The sequence below is a fragment of the Ceratotherium simum genome, chromosome 32 (genome assembly GCF_057802395.1).
Source record: "Ceratotherium simum simum isolate JZ-2026a chromosome 32, ASM5780239v1, whole genome shotgun sequence".
NCBI classification, from domain to species: Eukaryota; Metazoa; Chordata; class Mammalia; order Perissodactyla; family Rhinocerotidae; genus Ceratotherium; species Ceratotherium simum.
Window position 1 is genome coordinate 31,062,502 of NC_141931.1, and position 16,143 is coordinate 31,078,644.

At 43.9% G+C, this 16,143-nt stretch overlaps 1 protein-coding gene across 2 annotated transcripts in view; it reads left to right on the plus strand.

The window, feature by feature from the left end:
- PITRM1 (pitrilysin metallopeptidase 1) overlaps positions 1 to 16,143 on the plus strand; it is a 30,572-nt gene that overhangs the window by 8,062 nt on the left and 6,367 nt on the right. For both annotated transcript variants that reach the window (XM_014783536.2, XM_087420870.1), the window contains exons 8-20: positions 2,200 to 2,326; positions 2,613 to 2,701; positions 3,439 to 3,567; positions 4,201 to 4,314; positions 4,540 to 4,636; positions 5,477 to 5,611; positions 6,262 to 6,400; positions 10,990 to 11,106; positions 12,727 to 12,859; positions 14,538 to 14,658; positions 14,775 to 14,851; positions 15,102 to 15,267; positions 15,563 to 15,663. In XM_014783536.2, the coding sequence (XP_014639022.2) occupies positions 2,200 to 2,326; positions 2,613 to 2,701; positions 3,439 to 3,567; positions 4,201 to 4,314; positions 4,540 to 4,636; positions 5,477 to 5,611; positions 6,262 to 6,400; positions 10,990 to 11,106; positions 12,727 to 12,859; positions 14,538 to 14,658; positions 14,775 to 14,851; positions 15,102 to 15,267; positions 15,563 to 15,663 (1,545 nt within the window). The remainder of the gene's footprint in view (positions 1 to 2,199; positions 2,327 to 2,612; positions 2,702 to 3,438; positions 3,568 to 4,200; positions 4,315 to 4,539; positions 4,637 to 5,476; positions 5,612 to 6,261; positions 6,401 to 10,989; positions 11,107 to 12,726; positions 12,860 to 14,537; positions 14,659 to 14,774; positions 14,852 to 15,101; positions 15,268 to 15,562; positions 15,664 to 16,143) is intronic.

Consider the following 16,143-nt stretch of genomic DNA (forward strand, 5'->3'; position numbering starts at 1 on the left):
GCACACTTAACTGCTTGCGCCACCGGGCCGGCCCCAAGACTCTTTACTTAACAGTTTGTCTCTCTGATTTACTTGGATGCTCATTCTAAAAGTCTACGGCATCTCAGCTGTATGATTATCACGTGAGAGTGTCTGTGGGCGTCCCCCTCGTCAGGCTAACTGACGCTGTACCCATGAGGCTCTCAGCCCTTAATCAGGGACAAGTGCTCCAGAAATAGGGATTGCAGTTATTAAACCTGGGATACTTGCTTTTTGATAAATTGCTTGTTTCAAGTATCACTAATAATAAAACACTAGTGCTTGTATTTATAAATAAGCCAAACAGTAATGTGAAATAGTATTTGCAAGATTATTTTAAATGTAAAAAATTTAAATTTTAATTGTGAAAACTTCCAAGCGTACAGAAAAGTATAGAGAATAGAATAATGAGCCCCGTACACTTATCACTTAGATGTATCCTCTGCCAACATGTTTTAAAGGAAATTACAGAAATCATGATGGTTTCCCCTAATACTTGGATTTGTGACCCTAAAACATAAGGATACTTTCTTTCATAAGATAATGCCATTTTCGTATTTAGCAAAGTGAAAAGTACGAGCTTAAAACCACCTCCTAATTCTGAATTCGGATTTTCCAGTAGTCCCCAAAATGTTTGTTTGATCCAGACAAGGCCCACATGTTTGGTAGAGCTCTGTTTTTCTCCCTCAAGACACAGGCCGTCTGGCGGGTGGGATTCCGACACCAGTTGAATGCTGAGTTCCTCATCAACCTGCTCGTGGTTCTCATGTTCACTGGGTATTGCCTGGAGTGATTCCTCTAGTAGAGTTTGCAAAGTTTTCTAAAGAATTCTGTCGTGTCTTTCACATTTATTAGCCAGACTTCTGCAAACAGGAGCGTTCCCCATCAGTGGGGCTGTGGGGTCACCCTGCAGAACAGTTGTGGTGGGAGAGGTGGGCAAAGCTTCTTTTCCTTGGCTGTCCAGTTTTAGGGGGAGATGGTGTCAGTAGCTCCTCCAATGATGACAGAAGAGGGTTTTTTTTAAAGGCTTGTTTGGTTTGTTTTATTTTTTAATACTATTATGACCTCATAGAAATATTTTCATATATGTGTATATTTGAGGGTGTGTGATCAAATGGAATCTTTTCATTTATTGTTTTATGTTCACATCCTCCAGACTGTAGCCTGCGGGAGTTTCTTTAAGCTCATCCTGTCTTTCTCACAGCTTCTTTAGTTTTTGGTAACTTGTTTAGTTTCTGTTCCCCGGCCCCAAATCTGGGCTCGTCCTGCTCCAGGTCTGTAGCTAGTCATTTCCCCAAGGAGTTCTGTGACTAAATGGAGACAGACATTTAGAGGCCAGTGTCTGGACGGACACCAGGTGCCCACTGCCACTGGATTATCACTTTCTAAGCCTTTGAGTGGAAAGTTTTAAAGGATCTTTAAGATATTAGTCCCCCAGATCTCTCTATTTATTTATTTTATTGGGATATAATTGGCATATAACATTGTATTAGTTTTAGGTGTACAACAAAAGGATTTAAAATATGTATATATTGTGAAATGATCACCACAGTAAGTTTAGTTCACATCCATCACCGCAGATAGTTACAATTTTTTTGTCTTGTGATGAGAACTTTTAAGATCTGTTGTCTTAGCAACTTTCAGGTATATAATACAGTTTTATTAACTGTAGTCACCTTGCTGTACATTAGATCCCCAGAACTTATGATTGGGAGTTTGTACCTTTTGGCCGCCTTCCCCATTTCGCCCACCCTCCACCCTTCACCTCTGGCCACCACTGATCCTCTCTCTCTATCAATGAAGCTTGACCATAGCTCGGATGTTATATTAAAGAAAAGATCAACTCTGTCATTGTAACCTTCTTCCTCTGGATGAATAAATGTGTTATCTTAAAAACGTGTAAAAGAGCGATTTTTGCTAGATTTATGTTTAATTAATCCCGTTGTGTGATTTGTATTGTGTTTGAACCACCTATCTTATAAAAAGAATAAAAGCCTCTGTTTGGTGTTTGTAGTTAAACTAAGTAAAGAAAGTGTATTCCTATATAAAGTTCATTTCAATATGGAAACTGGCTTGTTATCAGCTGCCTTATCCTTCATACCCTCCATTTCATACAAAGAGCCATCTGTGCTGATTTCTCGTCTTGTTAACTAAGACTAATATATTCTCTCAAAATTTCAGGTTCTTCACTTATGGTAATTTTCCATTAGAACAGCATCTGAAACAAATTCATGAAGAAGCACTGAGTAAATTTCAGAAAATTGAGCCAAGTACCGCAGTGCCAGCTCAGAAGCCTTGGGACAAGCCAGTAAGTGCCTTGAGCAGAGAATAATCAGTGTTTTTACCATTCCTATTAAATATATTGAGGTGAAAACTCAAACCGTGTATCAATAATAGGGTTTTAAAATGTTGTTGTGGGCTCTGCTGTGTATGTAAGAGCTTCTCAAACCTAAAGAATGGTTATTGGTTTGAAAGGAAAGTTAATTTAGTGAAAAGCATCTCTTGGGCCATTTTATCCATCCAGAAAACCTATACTGGTTTGAACTCGTTCATTCGTACTCTGTGCCTATTTAATGCGTCACATCGTTTTACAGAGGGAGTTCCAGATCACGTGTGCCCCGGACTCGCTGGCCGCGGGTTCCTCCAGACAGACCACCGTCAGCGTCAGCTTCCTCTTACCAGAGTGAGTATCTGGGGTTCTCCCATCACATGTGAACGGATGGATGCTTAGGGTTCAGAGTCCAGCAGGTGTTAGAGGTTGGGAAGTTTTTACAACATCGGGGATGGTTTTGGGGAAATCGCTTTTGATAGCCCTCCAGAAGAAAGGTAACTTACTTCTTATTGCATTCTAAAGCTGGTTCCAGAGAAAAGTCTGGCTCAGAACGGTAGATGTTAACATTTGGAGAGGTCACCAATGCCTTTGAGTGTGGGAAGAGCACTATGAACAGGGCCTCAGAAAAATGTACGACACAGAACTCTAATTCTAGGGTGTGGGCAGGAAGGAGCCCAGCTGAGCTCCATGGGGTGTCTGCCCTCACGAGCCACACAGCTCAATGGAGTTGCCCTGTCCCCTCACTCTTTTTTGTCCAGGTGTAGATGGTGCGCGTATAGTGGAAATAGTAGAGGTCAGAGTGCCTGGCACACTGTCATGCGATAGCATTCAATACGCAGCTAAGTCAGCTGTAGGGTTTGGGACCAAAAAAAATCTCAGTGTCTAAGAGCTTTGCAAACCAAAAAAATAGTTACTGTCTTTGCCCGTATAACTAATAAAATAGAAGTTGAAATGCAAGAATTTCTAGTAGAACTTTGGCTTTTTTGGAAATAAAAGTGTTAATTTAGTAGTGATTTTCATGATTTTGAAAACATTTACAAGGACCAACAGTTTCCCCTTTTTCCTGTCTCCCTCCCTGTTGAATGAAGGATCACTGATACCTTTGAAGCCTTCACGTTAAACCTTCTGTCTTCACTCTTGATTGGTGGACCCAACTCCCCCTTCTACAAAGCCCTAATTGAATCTGGACTCGGCACGGACTTTTCTCCTGATGTTGGGTGAGTTTGATTATCAGATCAGATCAGTAGTTTGCAGCTGGGGGCAGTTTTGTAGTTGACAAAGTTTGGACACGTTTTTGTTGTCAAAACTGGAGAGAGATTACTGTTATCTGGTCAGTGGGCATCAGGGATGGAGGATGCTCAACATCCCACAGTCACAGGATGGCCCCCCTCCCACCCCAGCCCAGAACTGTGCATTAGATTATGGTTCCAGTGCAAGCTATTTATAGCCCCTGCAGGAGACATCTGACAAAAAAACAAAAACAAAAGAAAAAAAAAGATAGCCTTTCCAAGATCTCAGAAGGGCATATGCTGCTTGTTTTAAAAGTCAGGTCGTTAAGTATTCTTCAAAATCTTAGGACTTTGTAAAACTCAGCACTTCTCTATTTCTAAATTTAATTTTGCCATTACTCTAAAGTTTACATTGTATTGATTTTTAGAAATGTTAAAAGGACATGAATGTAAGTGTGACCGATTATATCTGAGGACACCACTTTGACTTTTTCATCAAGGATTTGGGAGTTTAAAGTCCTCAGCTCTGTTCTGTAGAGTATTTGGACTTTAAATAAAGCATATTTGATGAATGATGAAAGTTGTTGGGTTTCCGATGCATTATCTTCTTTTGTGTTCTAGATATAATGGCTGTACAAGAGAGGCATACTTCAGCGTCGGCCTGCAAGGGATTTCGGAGAAAGACGTTCAGACAGTCCGCGACATCATCAACAGGACGGTAGATGACGTGATTGAGTGCGTATGGCTATCTGCGGTGGTCTGCCTGCACTCTCAATTCCTGAGTCCTTTACAGGGGAGGGAGCGAGCCTTCTTTTGTCTGGCTGTCTCTTGATGTAGTAACACGTGTACTCGTTCATATTTAGTTGTTTAAATATCGTCTCTGCTACTTGGTTCAGAAACGTTTGAACCAAGTTCAAACTTGGTTTGTTTTCAACATCTCTGTTCTTCATATTTCCTTAGGAAGGGATTCGAAGATGATCGAATTGAGGCTTTACTTCATAAAATTGAGATACAGATGAAGCACCAGTCGGCCAGCTTTGGACTCACCCTGGCTTCTGTGTGTAATTTCTCAGCCTACCTCTCTCTCTCTTTCTTTGGTTTTCTTGAGTTTTGTGATCAGTGGTTCTTGACAGCACTGACAATATGGATTGATATTCAGCGCACCTTTCATTTGAACCTTGCAAGTTACGCTGTTTTGGATCGGATACAAATTTACTTTCAATTTAATTTTATAGTATAGTGTTTGTCTTTTTACTAGCTTACTTATTGGTTTTTTGATATCTTATGTTTTCATGTAAAATAGGTTTACACAGAATACTTTAAGTGGGTAGGGATTTGTGATAACTGTTGGTAATTATATTTTCTAAAAATAATTTTTAAACCTGCTTTTTTATTAGAAAACAGGTTTGAAATGAGTTTAGTTTTTCTTCTTCTAACCAAAGAATGTCTTAAATTTTGTGAACAGTCATCTGTGGTATTTTTAAATATAAAACTGAGATCTTAATAAAATGTCATGCCTGTGATGTTTACTGAGCTAATGTAGAGTTGGTGGTGTGATGTGCATATGGATTTAAAATTCTCTGTTCCGGAGGAGAAGTCAAGATGGCAGCATAAGCAGACTGTGAAGTAGATAATAACAACAATAAACAAACACACAGAGACAGAGATTGGATTGGTGGTTACCAGAGGGGAAGGGGGAGGGAGGAGGGAGAAAGGGGTAATTTGGCACGTGTGTGTGGTCATGGATTGTAATTAGTATTTGGGTGGTGAACATGAGGTAATCTATGCAGAAATAGAAGTATAATGATGTACACCTGAAATTTATACAGTTATAAACCAATGTTACTGCAATAAACAAAAAATTAAAAAAAAAGTAAAATAAAATTCTCTGCTCCAGTACATAGCTTCCTGCTGGAATCATGACGGGGACCCCGTGGAGCTCCTGAAGCTGGGGAGTCAGGTGGCTCAATTCAGGCAGTGCCTTCAGGAAAATCCAAAGTTTTTGCAAGAAAAAGTGAGACAGTATTTTAAAGTAAGAAAATTGGAGAACTTCTATCTATAATTTTGAATTTGAATTTTATAATAATGAATATTAGGAATGTAACCTAGATAACATAAGTCAATTTTTGTTAATGAATAGGTGACCAAATTTTTAAATTATTAATTAAAAATTTAAATGCTCGTTAATTCTATTTTCCAGATTCTGATGCAAGTTGGTTTTTTATATGAATGTATGCTGTGTGTATGTGTACTTTTTATATATGAATATATATGTGTGTGTGTGTATGTATTAACAGAATATCTGCACATCTTTTTGTCCTGTTTTGTAAGTAGAAAGATTGTATAGAATACGAGAACAGTCATAAAGGTGTGTGTTCTGGTTGTTCTTGTGAAGGATTCTGTTGAGGCTTGCTCGTTTGTTTCCATGGATTTCTGGGTGTGTGTACTTGGTGTGTGTCCCCTGGTAGGCAGTTGTGACTATGGCAGAACTTCTTATAGGCCCTTATAGGGTGGGGAGGGGGCTGTTGTCTGTGTGCCGTTGTTTGGACGTGAGACAGGATTTGGTCACTTGACCTGCCGTCTCTCTACATTGTTCTAGTTATTTTGCATGAAGTTCAATATGTTGGGCTTTAATAAAATCTTGTTTTAATGTGGCTTTTTTTGTTGCTTTGGTTGTTGCAGAATAATCAGCATAAGTTGACTTTATCAATGAAACCAGATGACAGGTATTCCGAGAAACAAACACAGATGGAAACAGAAAAACTGAAGCAAAAGGTCAACTCTCTTTCCGTGAAAGACAAGCAGCAGATCTATGAGAAAGGTCAGGCGGCTAATTGTGTTCTTATCATCCCTCAGCCTCCACCCACCCCCGGGGGGCTTCAGGGAGTTGATAGTTGGAGGCAGGTAGTATTTCAACCAGCGTGTGTTTCTGGGGCATCTACAAGGTTCTACCTTTGGTGCAATGGATTCAACCCCAGTAGGACTGACCCTGTTCTCGGGGAATTCACCCTGTAGTTCAGCAGGAAAAGCAGGAGTACTGGAAAAGAGGTAGCTTTATAAGGTTTATTCATTTTATAAGTTTTATGAATACTTTCTGTTTACCAGGGGCTGTGATGTGCCACTAAAATGTATGTTGTGTTGCAGTCTGTAGTAGTTGCCAGATGAGCCCTGTAGACAGTATGAGCTGTGAGTTCAGGAGAGGCAGATCTCAGTGAGGGAAAACCTTGAGATGGCGTTGAGGCACCAGTCGGATCCGCATGGTGCCGGCACTCGTGAAGACAGGAACAGTTTTATAATTTTCTACCGTGCTAAACATACACTCAATGTAAAGCCCAGTGATCCTGCTCCTGCATATTTACCCAAGAGAGATGAAAGAATATGTGCACACAAGACTGAAACAACCCACATGTCCATCCACATGGCACATCCACACAGTGAAACATGACTCGGCTGTAAGGAGGAACAGAGCACTGGCATAGTGTTGACGAATCTCAGAGGCACCATGCGGAGTGGGATTAGCCAGGCACGGAAGAGCACTTGCAGGATGAATCCATTGATTTGAAACCCTCGAAATGGCAAAACAGTAGTGACGGAAGGCACGTGAAGCCAGGAGTGGGCACACGTGGTTACGCTACCGTGTACGTTTACCAAAACTCATTGAATTACATCTTTAGGATTTTATACGTCAGTTATATATTAAACTTTATTGAAATATATATACAGTACAGATACATACATGCCCACTTCAAAAAAAAAAGTAGCTGGTGGGATTATATGAGGAATTATCAGGCTTGCCAGGTAGAGTTGACTTTAGGTGGAAAGTAAGTGATTCCATTTTTTTATTTAATTATTTTTTTATTGATGTCATAATAGTTTATAACATTGTGAGATTCCAATTGTACATTATTATTTGTCAGTCACCATATAAATGCGCCCCTTCACCCCTTTGCTCATCCCCCAACTCCCTTCCCCCTGGTAACCACCAAACTATTCTCTCTGTGTCTTAGTTTATCTTCCACATATGAGAGAGGTCATACAGTGTTTGTCTTTCTCTTTCTGGCTTATTTCACTTAACATAATACCCTCTAGGCCCATCCATGTTGTTGCAAATGGGATGATTTTGTCTATTTTTATGGCTGAGTAGTATTCCATTGTATATATATATACCACATCTTCTTTATCCAGTCCTCAGTCGATGGACACTTGGGTTGCTTCCACTTGTGGCTATAGTGAATAATGCTGCAGTGAACATAGGAGTGCATAAGCCTCTTTGGATTGTTGATTTCAAGTTTTTTTGGATAAATAACCCAGAAGTGGGATAGCTGCATCATAGGGTATTTCTATTTTTAATTTTTTGAGGAATTTGAGTACTGTTTTCTGTACAGGCTGCACCAGTTTGCATTCCCACCAGCTGTGTATGAGGGTTCCCTTTTCTCCACATCCTCTCCAGCATTTAAGTGATTCCATTTTGATCATGCTAAGTTGGAGGTGATTTAATCTAATAAAGGCAGAATTAATGTCAATATGTAACCCACTGTTCTTTATCTCTGAATTCTTGTTTAGACATACAGCTATTCTAAACTCTTCCATAAATTCAATGTGCTAATTGTGACTAATGTAATAAACACAAACTTCTGTTTTGTGAGGGCCCATGGACAAGTTCCATCTGCTCTTTTTTTTAAATTGAGGTATTGCTGACCTGTGACATTATATTTGTATACATTGCAAGATGATCATCACAACAAGTTTAGTTAACATCCGTCACCATACATATAGTTATAGCTTTTTTTTTTTTTTTTTTGTGATGCGGGCTTTTAAGATCTACCCTCTTAGAAACTTTCAGATACACAATACGATATTGTTAACTATAGTTACGATGCTGTATATTACATCCCCAGGAATTAATGTATCTTACAACTGGAAGTTTGTACCCTCTGGCCCACCTTCACCCATTTTGCCCACCCTCCACCCCCAACTTCTGGCAGCCACCCGTCTGTTCTCTGTATCTATGATCTTGCTTTTTTTGTTGTTGCTTTTTAGATTCCACATATACGTGAGATCATAGGGTATTTATCTTTTTCTGTCTGACTTATTTCACTTAGCATAATGCCCTTGATGTTCCTTCATGTTGTTGCAAATGGCAAGATTTTGTTCTTATTTATGGTTGAATAATATTCCATTGCATGTCCGTGTGTGTGTGTGTGTATATATATATATATATATATATATATATATATACACACACACCATGTCTTCTTCATCCATTTATCCATCAGTGGACTCTCAGGTTGTTTCCATAGCTTGGCTATTGTGAATAATGCTGCAGTGAACAAGGGGGTGCAGGTATTTTTTGAGTTAGTGTTTTTGTGTTCTTCAGATAAATACCCAGAAGTAGAATTACTGGATCATATGGTAGTTATATTTTTATTTTCTGAGGAACTTCCATGCTGTTTTCCATAGGGGCTGCTTGCATTTACGTTCCCACCAGCAGTGTACAAAGGTTCCCTTTTCTCCGCATCTTCGCCAATACTTGTTATTTCTTGTCTTTTTGATAATAGCTATTTTCACAGGTGCTAGGTGATGTCTCCTTGTGGGTTTGATTTGCATTTCCTTGATGATTAGTGATGTTGAGCACCTTTCTGTGCACCTGTTGGCCATCTGTATGACTTCTTTGAAAAATTTATATTCAGATCCTCTGCCTGTTTTTTAATTGGATTGTTTGATTTTTGCTGTTGAGTTGAATGAGTTCTTCATGTATTTTGGATATTAACCCCCTATCAGGTAGATGGTTTACAAATATTTTCTCTCATTCTCTAGGGGCCTTTTCATTTTGTTGATGGTTTCCTTTGTTGTGCAGAAGGTTTTTGGTTTGGTGTAGTCCCACCCATCTTTTCATTTTCAGTTAAAGCCATTTGTAGTACAGAAGAGAATTCCATGCCTAAGCAGCAGAACATACGTTCCCTGAGTTTTCAGATTCCTGGCCTGGCCGTGGAGGTGTGCTCTGTTTTAAGAAAACCAGTATACTCCAGCCCATACCCGCATGTGAGTGACCGGGGGCCCCTATTAGAAAAGTGTGTTCTTATTTTACAGGTGCCTGCAGAGTTCTGTTAAGTAGGACACTCTGCTAGTGCATATATAATGGTTGTTTCAGGTCAGTAAGTCTTAAGTGTGGACTGAGTGTGAGGAATCTGTGAATCGAGGTCTAAACTGTAGATAAACGCCAATGAAAAAAATGCGAGATTATCCAATTTGCTAAAAACTTTACATAATCTTCCAATTTTGGGTGTTGGTGTACTGTGAAGGGAGGCAGCCCCAGCCTTCGGGAGCTTGTGGTCTGGCGAAGGGAGGAAATGCTGGAGGTTTCTGTCCTGACTGGGCGTGTGTTCAGAGAGGGGAAGGGGGTGTTGTAAAGGATAAAGGAGGCGGACCCTGAGTTGTTGCCAGGACTGGGCAGGCAGGGGCAGGAGGTGCCTTTCAGGTCAGATGCACAGAATTAGAAAGCATCTGAGGGGCCAGGGCTTGGGACACTGTGGTTGACTGGGGGTAACGAGCTGTGAGGGAGGCCCTTGCAAGTCCAGGAGGTGTGAGCGTAGCCGGGGAAAGCCCAGCTCCAGGCCACACCCGGGGAGTGGGGCACAGCAGTGCCTGTGGCAAGCTGCCCTGGAGTCCCACCACAGGCTCTCCAGGCACTGGCGATGGGAGCCTCAGGGAGGGACGTGGAGGTCAGGGGAGCTCCCACTCTCCCGTGTCCGGTCAGCTCGTCAGACGCGGGGACATCCGTTACCGTGGTGACAGGATGCAGCTGTGCGTTTGACACAGCTGAACTGTGAAGTCTTCACACCTGCCCCGTTCAGCTCCATCAGGAGGCACACATGCGGATTCCTCCCCGACAGCCTGTGTGGTTCTGTGCAGGGACTCCCCTCTGATCAGATCAGCGTAAGAACAGGCCCAGAAAAGGTATTTTTCAGCATTTTTAGAATTTATGAAATTTATGTCATTAACAAGCATTTTGCTGAGATCAGTGAAAATGAAATAAGAGTAAACAAGCACAAAAGTTATTAAATTTCAGTCCAGCAAGAAATGGTTTGAAATCTCTGAAAATAAGTGCAGTCTATCTGGTGTAAAATTTAGGGGGCCGTGGAGCAACTGCTTGAGCACAGCCCCGCCCCCACAAAATTGCTCTTGCAGGGCATTGAGAGTGAGAGTTGGGGAAGAGGTGCTGCCTGGGCGGGTTGTGGTGCTCCTGATCTGGTGTGCCGGGAAGTGACGGGTTCCTTTAAAGCCCAGTGCTCAGGGGCCCCACACTGGGCATGGGGGCCTGATTCCTATGTGAGTTCATAGAGAGAGGGGAGGTGAAGTGCCTGAGACCTTTCTGTTATCACCTGAATGTTCATCCATCTCTTTTCTCAGGTTTAGAATTACAGGCTCAGCAGAGTAAGCCTCAGGATGCCTCTTGTCTCCCAGCGCTGAAGGTGTCGGATATCGAGCCCACCATCCCGTTCACGGAGCTGGAGGTGGGCCTGGCAGGTCAGTGTGAGCTGTCGTGTTCACTCGAGGGCTCTTTGGTTAAGTTCCGTTCCAGTCTCCGCAGGAAAAGCAGAGTCAGTGTGAGCACTTGGGCGCCCCTGTGAATTCATCGTCTTGCTCGTCACGTTTCTTGTAGATGGTTTTCACCATTCAGTGACGGTAGACTTCTCTACTCAGTGGGGCCTGTGGTTTTCCCGTGAGTGGATCTGATAGGGTGCTGGGGTTCATTCGTTGCTTCTAGACTCAGGTGAGGATTAGCATTATTCTGTGGCTGTATTAAATGCAGCTCTTAAAAGGTGCAGGCATCCTCTGAGCCCCTGGCCGTCAATCCAGGAGGGGATGACAGGACCTGGAGGGGTCCAGAGCACCTCACAGTGCTTGGGTGCCAAGTGGCGGAGAGTGGGAGGGAGCTGCAGGTTGCTGTTATCTCGTCTCTCCTCCTAGAGTGTCTCCCCTGGTCTCACTGCTTCGCTCTGGCTTCCAGCTCGAGGCACGGGAGCCGTGCTCTCTGGGACAAGGTCACCCTGTCGGGTGTGGACGTTCATCCTCCAAGTGGGGGACTTTAGTTTATCCCTGTGTCTTGAGGACGTTCCGATGACAGCGTCACACTTTCTCTGGTACCCACCTGGTTTAGGATTTTAGACTGTGTTTGAGCATCACTATGATTTTGTGAAGCATCTGTCTCCTGCTTTTTGTGGTTTTTTTTTTTTTTTTTTTTTTTGGTGAGGAAGATCGGCCCTGAGCTAACATCTGCCACTCCTCCTCTTTTTGCTGAGGAAGACTGGCCCTGGGCTAACATCCGTGCCCATCTTCCTCCACTTTATATGGGATGCTGCCACAGCATGGCTTGACAAGCGGTGCATCCGTGTGCGCCCGGGATCCGAACCGGCGAACCCCGGGCCACCATAGCAGAGCATGCGGACTTAACCGCTTGTGCCACCGGGCCGGCCCCCCCCCACTGATCCTTTAATCCCCACCCAGTTTGGGTTTATTGGTGGAGCTCAGGAAGTATTCAGTAACAGAATTAATGAGGGTAAATCAGTCGTCAGTCAGTGCCTCAGTTCTTCTGCTGGTCTAGGGCTCTGTGCTAGGGAGGTAAGAAAGAGCATGCCGTAAATAACCCCTGAAGGACTGGGAGCACAGCGGCCGGGGGTTGCCAAGAACAGGATGGACCCACAGGCTGGGGCTGCGAGCTGGGGGTGCGACTCATTAGGAAGACGCGTGGCCTTTGGGATGGGTGAAGGAGTGGGGTCAGATGTTGCAGGAGTGAGCTTCAGAGACCACTCTGGTGATGAGGAGAGCCTGCGCAGAGGTGGTGAGGTGGACGGGGAGGGACGGACCAGCCTGAGCACCGGCTAGTTACAGAGCCTGAAGAACACCCTCCTCCTGCTCTCACCCTTCAGAGAGCAGGGGTTACTCTAGTGTTGAAGACGCTCAGTGTTTCCCATAATAGAAGTACAATAGGGAAATTTGTCTACATTATGCCAAATCAATAGTATTTCTTCGCAAATAGAAACTTTAAACCTCCACCCTGGAAAAGCATTAGTGTTATTTTTAAAATACTAAACAATGATTATATGTTGAGAAATTGTAAAACTTCAATGCCTTTTGCTTCTGCAGCTGGAGAAATCCCCGTGCAGTACTGTGCCCAACCCACCAACGGCGTGGTGTACTTCAGAGCCTTCTCCAGCTTAAACACCCTGCCCGAGGAGCTCAGGCCCTACGTGCCGCTCTTCTGCAGCGTCCTCACCAAGTAAGAGGCTCCTGTGGGGACAAAGACACACATTTATGTAATTCCCCGTGTCTTAGTATGTGTTATTAATGGGTATTTTCTGTGTGTGTATTTATTTTGTTTTCAAGCATCAGTAATCACTTTCCAGTGAACCATTTTATTCTTCAAAACCCATAGTGTGGTTACAGTGTATAAGTAAGTGTTCACTATCTTTGTTGAGAATTTTTTAGGAAAATCATATTTTCTTACTAGAATATAGTACATTATTTTTATTTATTTATTTATTATTTTTGTGAGGAAGATCAGCCCTGAGCTAACATCCATACTAATTCTCCTCTTTTTGCTGAGGAAGACTGGCTCTGAGCTAAGATCTATTGCCAATCCTCCTCCTTTTTTCTCTTTCTTTTTCCCCAAAGCCCCACTAGATAGTTGTATGTCATAGCTGCACATCCCTCTAGTTGCTGTGTGTGGGACGCCATCTCAGCATGGCCGGAGAAGCGGTGTGTCGGTGCGCGCCCGGGATCCGAACCCGGGCCGCCAGTAGCGGAGCTCGTGCACCCAACCGCTAAGCCACGGGGCCGGCCCAGTACATTATTTTTAAACCTAGAATATAAGATAATACAGATACATCTATCTCAACGACTAGTTTTTTTTGAGACTGTGGAGCAAATGATTGTTTTTCATTAGAAAACAATTAAATAAAGTAATTTAATTAAAGTAGTTAAATCTTTGGCATAGGCCTGGGGCCACTGTGAGAGGCCGTGTCGTGTACCCCTCCGTGAGCTCATCTGTAATCCCTGTGTCCCTGGTGAGCAGAGGTCTGTGAGTAGCTCTGAGGATGCCGAAGGGCGCACACACCGCCGCGTGTCCCTGTCCTCTGCTCCGTCTTGGTGGCCGAGGGCAGCAGGCTGAGTGGCGGGTGGTCGGAGCCGTAGGCTTCCGTAGGCTCTCCCGTGTTGGGGCAGAGGCGAGACCTCTGCAGCAAACAGGACAAGGCTCGCCATCCTCAGTCAGGGGCATGCGGTCTTCATCTTGCAGGAGCTGGATGGACGGGGCTCCCCTGCGCTCTGGCCGAGTGTCACGTCACATGAAAAATGCTCTTGACCTTTTCAGAGCTCTCTACCCTTTTTTATCATCGCTCCCACTGCTTGTCCTTTTATGGCCTGGCGGTTTTAGAAAAAACCTCATGGTTGTCACCTTGGCTTGAATTGTTTCTTGCATTAGGAGCAGCGGTTAGAATGTTTCTTCCAAAAGCGTCATCAATGTTGAGATGACTTCTCCTATTCTTGAAAACTCAGAAAGGCTTATTCTTCAGATCTCCTTCCTGAGACTACCCGATACTGGAGCAGATGCCGTCTGTGTGACAATGTTTTGGAAGAGGGGGGAAGGCTTGTAAACATTTGAAAGCGTAGCGCTGGGAAGCAGTTGAGTGTTTCATTTGTCGTGCTGGGCAGCGGCTGCCTGAGTGTCTGGAGGACTGGACTCTCAGTGAACTCCCTGAGCAGGAGAGGCCGGAGTCCCCCGGGGAGAGGGCGGGTGGACAGTGCAGAGGGTGCTGTGGGAAGGCGTCTGTGCTGTGCAGGTTGGGGGTGAAGAGGCTGGTGAAGCTGTGGTGACTGGATGAATCCAGCTGCGTGACTCAGGAGGCTGTGGCCGAGACTGCGTGGCTAACTGGGGAAACTTTCCTTGCTGTTGACAGGCTGGGCTGCGGGGTTCTCGACTACAGAGAGCAGGCTCAGCAGATTGAGCTGAAGACGGGGGGCATGACCGCCTCTGCCCACGTGCTGCCTGATGACTCCCACCTGGACACCTACGAGCAGGTGGCGCTTTGTTCCCACATCATGTTGCTCCAAAACTTGTTTCTCCGAGTCTTTTCTTCTCCTTTTAAATGATGTCATCGTTAATTTCTTTCTCTTCTTTTTCTTTCATGACTTAGGGAGTGCTTTTTTCATCCTTCTGCCTCGATAGAAACCTGCCAGACATGATGCATCTGTGGAGTGAGATATTTAACAAGTAATTGATGTGCAAAGATGTTAATCCCGGGACATCAGAGATCCGGGTCTGCAGTGTACTGACAGTGGAAGGTTTACTCACTTGTTGGTTGTTGATGTCCAAGCCTAATTTTACTTATAATTCCTATGGACTTGTAAAATTTCTGAGGATGTTTACATCGTCTGGAAACTTATACTTAATAAATTTTCTATGATACAAAGGGGTATGGGTGGGTTTCCAGGAACTTAACTGTATTTTCCTTTTTCCACAGCCCGTGCTTTGAAGAAGAAGAACACTTCAGAGTGTTGGTGAAGATGGCCGCTCAAGAGCTATCCAATGGCATCCCGGACTCGGGCCATCTCTACGCGTCCGTCAGAGCCAGCAGGACCCTGACGCCCGCGGGGGACCTCCAGGAGACCTTCAGTGGGATGGATCAGGTGCCGAGCTTGAGGCGACATTTGTGACTCGGGGTTGGCCAGCTCTTCCAGAGTTGGTAGTAAATTGTTTATATCAGAAAAGCTAACTCACAGATTTTGTGAGGGAAAAATACTTTTTTAACTCACTTCCTCTTCCCACCCCCAGCCCCTCCCCTCTCCAAGCTGGGATCGAGCATCCCACCCAGAGGCACAGATGGGTCCCCGTGTCACGGTGTCTGGTTTCCAGACTGAGGAGGTGGGGCCTCCACTCTGCCAGGGGTTCGGTCTGCCTCACGAGTCAGTCCCTCTGGCCTAGGTGCGGCTGATGAAAAGGATTGCGGAAATGACGGACGTCAGACCGGTCCTGAGAAAGCTCCCTCGCATCAGGAAACACCTGCTGACCTGTGACAACATGAGGTGGGTCCTTGCTTGTTTCTGAGCAGAGATCTCGCCATTCATCCCATTTCAGCAAGTGTCGTGTGTAGGTGCTTCCGCTTGAAGTTAAGTTACGTCACCTTAACCTTCAGAAAGAATGCTTGATGTGGATTAGAGGATTGATTCTAGACTTCACTGGTGCTAATAATTAAGAGATCATTTAATGTAAGAAAAAAAGTAGTATTTTAAGTTTAATGAATGTTGTGGAAGGGAGGGAAGAAAGCAAGCTAATTTAATCCTAAAACTGCAAGGTAGATTTACTGCAAATATTTAGTTACGTTGCTTCCAAAAGTAAATAGCGAACGGTCTGTAAATGAGCCATCCGCGAGACCAGTAAAGGTTAGCTTGCTCAAGGGCAGAGTACAAACACAGTTTCTCGTAAGAATAATTATACATCGGTTTGAGGAAGACATCGAGCAGCTTGGCCATCCACACACAGTTGGCCCTAAGCCCTAGGTGTGT